The 7,887-nt window shown below is 34.1% G+C and overlaps 1 protein-coding gene across 1 annotated transcript in view; it reads left to right on the plus strand.

Moving 5' to 3' along the window:
• The window catches only part of LOC103799899 (long-chain fatty acid transport protein 6-like), a 38,799-nt gene that overhangs the window by 28,626 nt on the left and 2,286 nt on the right, over positions 1–7,887 (plus strand). Inside the window, 4 exon segments of the mRNA XM_009072252.1 lie at positions 3,559–3,649; positions 5,019–5,217; positions 5,784–5,878; positions 7,300–7,377. Coding sequence (XP_009070500.1) covers positions 3,559–3,649; positions 5,019–5,217; positions 5,784–5,878; positions 7,300–7,377 — 463 coding nt within the window.

Below are 7,887 nucleotides of genomic sequence, written 5' to 3' on the forward strand. Positions count from 1 at the left end.
TAGCCAGTAAAACTTAAAATGTTTTACATGAAGGATAGTATGTAAATTAACATAGTAATATAATAAATTACTGCTTAATATTTACAATCGACATACATATGTCAGTTATATATTATATATATATGTTAGTTATATGTTGCATACATTATGTGTGCATTTATATAAATATGATATGGGAAAAGTCTGCAAGACCCTCAGTCATGTTTAATAAAATGTATGTAAATCTCCTTCTTAATCTGAAATAAATTCTGAGAGATGACAGACGACAAGGGAGTGTGAGACTAATGAGATCCAAGGAAGCTTATAAGAAGGCCTAAAAATGACTCTTGGCAAGTATACCTGAAAATCAGCATGTAAAAGAAAAGAAGTAGCCCAAACTTTATTTATAAATGTAATTTTTCATTACTTTAGGCACAGATATTCCAACTGTTATAGGAATCTAAATCTCTTTTGCTCAAAACTCTATAGATCAAAATCAATTTTGAGCTGAGAAACATTTAATTCTTCTAACAAATCTTAAATCTTTTCAGCATATGAAATATTTTTCACACATCAATGTAGAATTAGTATTATACACTTTTTTCATGCAGTAATAAAAAAAGTGGCAGAAGAGGTACTTTCTATTTTAAAACTAAACAAAGTTTTGAGCAAATCTTCAGGTCTTGGAAAACTGTATGCACAGAAAGAATACTGGCATGTGTAAATCCAAGCAATGGAAGCTCCTAAGTTCACTGGCCAATGGAAATTATTGTTGTTTCTGCTCATTTGACTAGTTTTGAGCTAAAATAATCTAAGGCACTATAAGTGTATTCCAAGGTATTTTATTATTATGTGTGTTGATTCAGTTAATATCACACATAGTTTAAATTTTTTTTTCTTAGTTTTGTTTACTTTGGCTAACGAAACTATGTGGAGGAAATATGCGTCTATTCTTTACGGCATAAATAAGGCACTACAAGTACATCTCTAAGATGGGATGATACTATGCTCCAGAATTTTTCTTACATTTCACTTTTTAAAGATGCTTGAAACTAAATCTAGTAGAGGTAATGCTTTGTTTTATAAACAGATATTCTCCCAGAGAATTCAACAATATCTCATCTCTAAAACAAGTAATAAAATGCATAGCTTGTGATGTTTGTTTTCTGATAGGGGTTCTGTAACTTGAAACTTTAGGAATTTCAAAACTATTTTCAAAGCGATATTTAAACTCACATATTTCCAGTCAATTAAAAAAAAAAAAAAAGGGCAGGGGAAAGGATGCTGTTTTTAGATAACACCCTGACAGCATAGTAATAGACAATGTTGCAGATCAACTCATTTTAAGTGTCAACTAGCTAAATAATGTTTTTTTGGTTGCTACATTTATGTGGTGCTTCAGGGAGTAAAATGTAGACTAAAGTTATGAATGTTGCCTGCAGCACTCTGTGAAAAGAACATGGTAATGCTTCAACAGTTTAGGTCCTTTTTCACATTAAATTTTAAACAATGAGGTAAACCAAATGTAAGTCTGTACCCAGACTAAATACTTCGCTGTGGGGCTTTCATTCTCTAGTATTTAATATGAAAAACAAAGCTACTTAGAATCATAGATTGATTTGGTTTGGAAAAGAGCTGTGCACAGACACAGCTGTTTGCACAGAATCTATATGGTTTCATTATGCATATTTAATACCATATGTGGTATTTTCTCCTTTTAATTATGTATTCCCATGACTGCTGTTTCAAAAACCTAACTGGAATAGACATAGTTAATACTCTAAAGTTGTAGGCACCAAAAGGTATATACAGCAACATAAATGTTTAAAGTCTCAACAGTTTTCAGATTATCTCAGATACTGAATTACAATTTCTGAGTGTTTATAGCAACTCAGAATAATTTTCATTCCTTCAGAGCTCAATAGCTGTATCTTGTCAACATACTACTTTGTATGATGTATTATTTAACACAAAAACAGAATAGCATTTAATTTTATACCATTTTGTTCTTATTATTTATATTATTTATTGCACTTGGTCTGTCATATGAAACCTATTAACGTAATAAATATAAATGTAAAAAAGAAATTGAAAAAGAGCAACATTTAAATATAGACAGCCACAAGAAAAGGCTCTAAGAAAAAAAATTACTTATGTTTATGATGGATATCTCCCATTCTGTTCCTCAAGAATAAAACAATTATTTTCTAATTAAGGTAAACTTTTTGGATCTCAAATTCTTGACTTTGATAAATGCCACAGTCTGTAGTTATTCAAAAGGTTACCTTTCATTAAAATAGTGTCTCATTGTTGAACCACTATTTTGTGGGCTATGACCTTTTTCCTTTGACCAACTGTCAAAAAATGTTTTTGTTTCAGACTCAGGGTAGAAGGAAAACACAGTGCATAACATTGAAAAGACTCAGTGAAATTGTTTTGTACATATGAGACTGAAATTGTGGGATTGATGTTTGATTCAAGTTGATATTTATTCAGACTTCCTTGAAAATAAAACTATTTGATATAGTTACAGCAACATTTCAAACTAGGATGAAGTAATTATGTAACTCTTCATTTAAGTTGCAGGAAAGCAAAGAGGTTTATGTTTTAGTATCCTGCCCTTTACTTCAGTCACTTTCATAAATGTATCCTTAAATTACATTGGGTTTTTTTATTGCGAAGAGTGCGAGTGTGTCTTCAAATGTTCTTAAACCTGTTTTCTCTGATTGCCAAATTTTCTCCAGGAGAAGACAATTACATATCCTTGGTTTGACTGGTTGTTAAAGGTTGCTGATAAAGAAATTCTTTATGAAAAGGGAAATCAGAATCCCAAGCTGGGAAAACTCTCTCCTTGAAATAATAAACTGCTAGCACAGTGGTCCAAATACTATCAGGCATACGGTATCTGTCAGTGTCTCTGAAAGGTCCAGTTTGGGTATATATCACAGTAGAAAAACAAAGTGAAATAAGAGTCAGACACTTATATTTGAGGAAAAAAGAAAAAAGTATTTAAATTTGTAGTTTTGATAAGAGTATCCAGTTCTCTCCTTCAGCTTACTTGGAGCCATGGGGGTGCTTAAGCTTCTGCTAGTAATCCTTTCTACCACCATAAACCAGCCTGAGAAAGTGTGAGGAAAGAACTGAGGCTAGTTAAGCAAGAGTAAAGCCCAGCAGGAAACAGGTTTCCCTTTGTGTGGAGATTTAGGCCTTTGCTTTGTCAGTTGTTTTCAGTGCCAAAAGACCCCAAGAACACTTCATATCAGCCACCACCATTAAATGTCACTAATATGCTTCTATTACCCTGACTAATGTAGGTTCTTCCAATGATACTGTGGATCCCATAACTTATTTTTATGAAAACTAACAAAAGGACAGTTCTTTGTCCTCATTTATAAAAGTGTTCTGATGTTGCTTAACTCCAGGAAATGGTGTAAGTTTGCATACAGAGTATTTTCAGTTTTAAATGAAACTGCATTCATTTAGATGAGGATGACTGTAGTTCAGGTTTCCTTGCTTGTATTTGCTGCCACCAGATGTCACTGTGTAGATGAGTAACTGATGACTTTTTCCCTTTTTTAGCTTTTTTTCCCGTTTGATTTAATCAAGTATGATTTCCAAAAAGATGAACCGGTTAGAAATAAGCATGGTTGGTGTGAAAAAGTTAAGAAAGGTAAGTAGGTATTTTAATAGGACATTATGGCCTATCGATTTTAATACAAATACTCCAGACAATGTTTTTAAGGAGCCTTGCTATTGTGTTGCTGTAATATGCCAACATCTACTATTAGCCTTTGCTCTGAGAAAAAGCAATATGTTTTTTGATCCTACATGAAACATCATTAAACATGCCAGTGCTGACACAAGAAGAATTCAGAAGATCCTTGGATATATTCATAGAAGAGCAATGTTAAAAAGTGATTATATGGTATAATGACATCTGTGTTTTTTAAACGAGGCTAACTTAGGGAGATGGTTGCCTAAGAGATCTACAGGAAAGACTGGTGGATTTGAGCAAATGAGAGATTAAGTGTTTCTGACTAAGTGATGTGATTCAGCTTATAAATTAGAATAAATGAAAAAGAGGCTGCCTGATTATAACTGTCATTTGATGTTCAACATACTTATGAAATATCTGGTATCTCTTGATTATACCATTTTTCAAAGTGTTTATTAGATACTTGAAGCATCTCTGGAACTGTGGGAAGGTAGCATCTGAAGCTGAAGTGAGAAAAACTCATATTAAAGATCAGGCAGACAGCTTTAACAGGGAGCTGAAGCAGATTTTTGAAAGGAGTTAGGAGATTCTTTAACAGTTGGTAAACAAAAGTGGACACTTTGAAGAAATTATGGTCCCCCAAACCTGAAATTTTATAGGAAATTGTCTCTAGGGGTGTCATTTTGCATTATTTATATGTAAAATAGATTTTCATAGTTATAATTCTTCTCTCTGATACAAAGTAATGTAACTCTTAAGCTTTGTTGCTCAGAACTTCCTCCCGAAAAAGTTGTTTCATACAATTATTCCCCTTTCAGTGATCACCCTGATACTCTAAATGCAGAACAGGATAATCCTATCCCCATCTCTCTGGTTTCTAAGGAAAAAAAATTGTATTCAAACTTTTATATTTTAATCCAGAAAAAAAACAATGTTGCTATATCACTTTAATGAAAATTCTTAAGAAGTGTTCTCAGAACTTCTGCAAGGAGACTAATAATGTCTGGGTCAAGCACCTACTTTTTGTTAACACTAGTTTTCTGGTAGGAAGCTGATGAAGCTGAGACTCATCATTGAAAATTCAGTGAGGTGTGGAGAGTGGGATATAAAATTAACTGGAATTGTGCACTTTGAGAGGACAGTAAGTGTACTAGTGATCTTACAGTTGACAGATGACAGTTCTGGGAGAAAACTGATGAGTCATCAGGAAGAAATGCAGATGACTGGGAATTTGAGTGGACAATATAGCAAGTAATATTCATGTCAAGTACAGGAGATGTCCAATCATGCCTTAGGTTTATGTTCTTTGAACTTCTCTGTGTAGGTGAGGCTGGTCTTCTCATTTCCAAAGTCAATGCGAAGAATCCCTTCTTTGGTTATGCTGGCAATAAGAAACACACGGAAAAGAAATTACTCTGTGAGGTATTTAAGAAGGGAGATATTTATTTTAACACTGGAGACCTAATGGTTCAAGACCAGGACAATTTTTTATATTTTTGGGACAGGATTGGAGATACTTTCAGGTATAATCATGGTTTCTTTTCACATTTCTTCATTAAAAGCATGCAGAATAGAGTAATACTGATGTATTTGTTTTTGACCAGAAGTGTGCAGTTTATTACTATTGTGCTGTAGTTTATAATGAAGTGGATGATAGGGGCTTAATTTTGTCAAAAGTGTTCCTGTGGATTTGAATAGCTCATTTCCAGAATGCTCTGTAGACATTCCAGGTCTTTGAACACTCCTTTCAATAGCTATGTAACTAGTGATGGTAAGCAAGGAAGTTGGATGTTGACTGTAGCAAAATGTATCAAATAGTAGATACCTTACATTTGATACATTTAGATATATGTCTTTTTGTGAACTATTGTATCAACCTTTCAATGTCCAAAGTACCTGTTAACCAGTAACATTTGAATTGCAACATTGTCTTCTGGTGATCGCAGTAATATACCAGAGTGACAAGTAGGAACAAATTTGAGGTGCTGTTAGTCTGAAATGAATGGAGTGCCTACTAAATTTAATGGGGTTTTAAGAGGAGGTATCCATATGTTTTCCTGGGATTAAATTATTTATTCACATGTTTTAGATGGAAAGGGGAGAATGTTGCAACTACAGAAGTTTCTGATGTCATTGTAATGTTGGACTTCATACAAGAAGCAAACGTGTATGGAGTATCTGTGCCAGGTAAAAGCTTTAGTTGTGTTTTTCTTTCTCCAGGTTAGTTGTTGACTTTCCATAACTTTTTTTGTTGCCTGTTTTAAGCCTGTGAATCACTTCTCATTGAGTCATGTGTTTAATACCTAGCAAAAATGTAGATGCAGATAACAAAAATTCCACCAGATTGTGAATGAGCCAGTGAATCATGAATTTTTCTCTGTATGCAGTGATGTGTATTTTTGAAAAGTTATCCTCATGAATCTGTGACAGCTACATAACCTGAATTAAAGTATAAAGTGTTATTAAATTCGTATACGTGGAAAAGCCAAATATCCACGTGTCTAAATAAGATGTCAACAACTTAAAATAATTGTAAAGGAAAATGTATGAAGACATTCTTCTGTCTTACTTCACTTTTCACTTAGCCTCATAAAATAACTGTAAATAGTTACATTGCAAACCCAAGGACAAAATGAAAAGAATACAAGAGATCAATAAATTATCAAGAAAGAAAATAATTACTAATTAATTTCTTGTTAATAGTTTTTTGTTGTTATTTTTCATGAGATCATATGGACCTGAATCTTATTCATACTGAATTTATTCTAAATATGTATACTAGGTCTGGCTGGGATAGAAGTGAGTTTGGAGATAGGAGTCTGTATGGTGCTGTGCTTTGCATTGGTAGTTAATACAGTGCTGATAACTTTTCAGTCCTTGGCTGTCACTGACCAAAGCTTGCACAGAACCAAGGGTTTCTCCCTGCAGCGAGTAGGCTGGGGATGGGCAAAAACTTGGCAGCAGATGTAGATAGGACAGTGGGCCAAAACTGTCCAAAGGGATATTCCATATCATTACACCATGCTAAGTTATAAAAGCTGGAGGAAAGAAAGCAGATGAGATGTTTGTGGTTGTGATGTTTGTCTTCCCAAACAACCACTGTATGTTCTGAGTAAGGCCCTGCCCTGCAGGAAGTAACTGGAATCTGCCTGATGAGGGGAAATACTGAATGGTGTCCTGGTTTTGCTTTGCTTGTGCGTGTAACTCTTGCTTTCCCTTTTAAACTGTCATTATCTTGATACCTGAGTCTTGCTTTCCTTTCCTTCCTTTCCCATCTCATGGGAGAAGGGAACGAGAGAAGCTATCCAGATGTTTCATTGTTGTCCAGGGTAAATCCACCGCAATTTAATAGAGTTTAAAGTATGAAAAAGGTGTCACTTACCTGTATTTTAAAGCCACACAATGAGAAAGGTCATAGTGAAGAAGACTGTCTGAAAATCAAACTCAACAATATGATAACTGCTTATTTCCTGTGCAACATTTACCTGTTTACCTCCCCAGTTTATGTGACTGCCTTGGTAATTGTGCTTAAAGATAAATGAATCACATTCCTTACAGATTCTGTTGCATTAGCAAAAAGAAAAACAAGCAAACAAACAAAAAAACAAACCCTGAAGGTAAGGTTGGCAGAACATCTCTGCTGTTACTAGCAGCTGATGGTTTAAGTGTGCAGTTATTTTTGAGTACTGAAGTTTATTGCTCTTATGTGTTACCCATTTTGTTCCTTCCCAAAGACCCACAGCATGCTCTGTTTCCAGACAAACCAGTAAGAACTTTTAATCTCTCTCTCAGTTAGCACCATTCAGATCCACAGTTCTGAGAAAATATATTGGCAAGAGGGAGAGAGACTAAAACTGAAGTGAAGACATAATTGGCTAATGCAGGAAAGAGGCTCATCACTTATCTTTGAGAGAGGAATGGTGTTGAAGTTTATCCATATTTACTGACTAATATTGAGTGTAGGACTCCATCTCGTCTTACTTACCAAACTCAGTTTACAGCATTATTTCTTAATTGATCACTTGGGTGATCTCTAAATATATGCAATACCACATAAAATATGACTATGATCTTGCAGTTTTACTGAAACTCAGAAAATGATGTGACTGTCAATTTGTTAATGCACTGCAGTACTTTTTTTGTAAGGCTTATCACAAAAATGTCAGCTTTATTCATGTTTCAAAATTCTCATC

Source organism: Acanthisitta chloris, unplaced genomic scaffold, assembly GCF_000695815.1.
Source record: "Acanthisitta chloris isolate BGI_N310 unplaced genomic scaffold, ASM69581v1 scaffold16373, whole genome shotgun sequence".
NCBI classification, from domain to species: Eukaryota; Metazoa; Chordata; class Aves; order Passeriformes; family Acanthisittidae; genus Acanthisitta; species Acanthisitta chloris.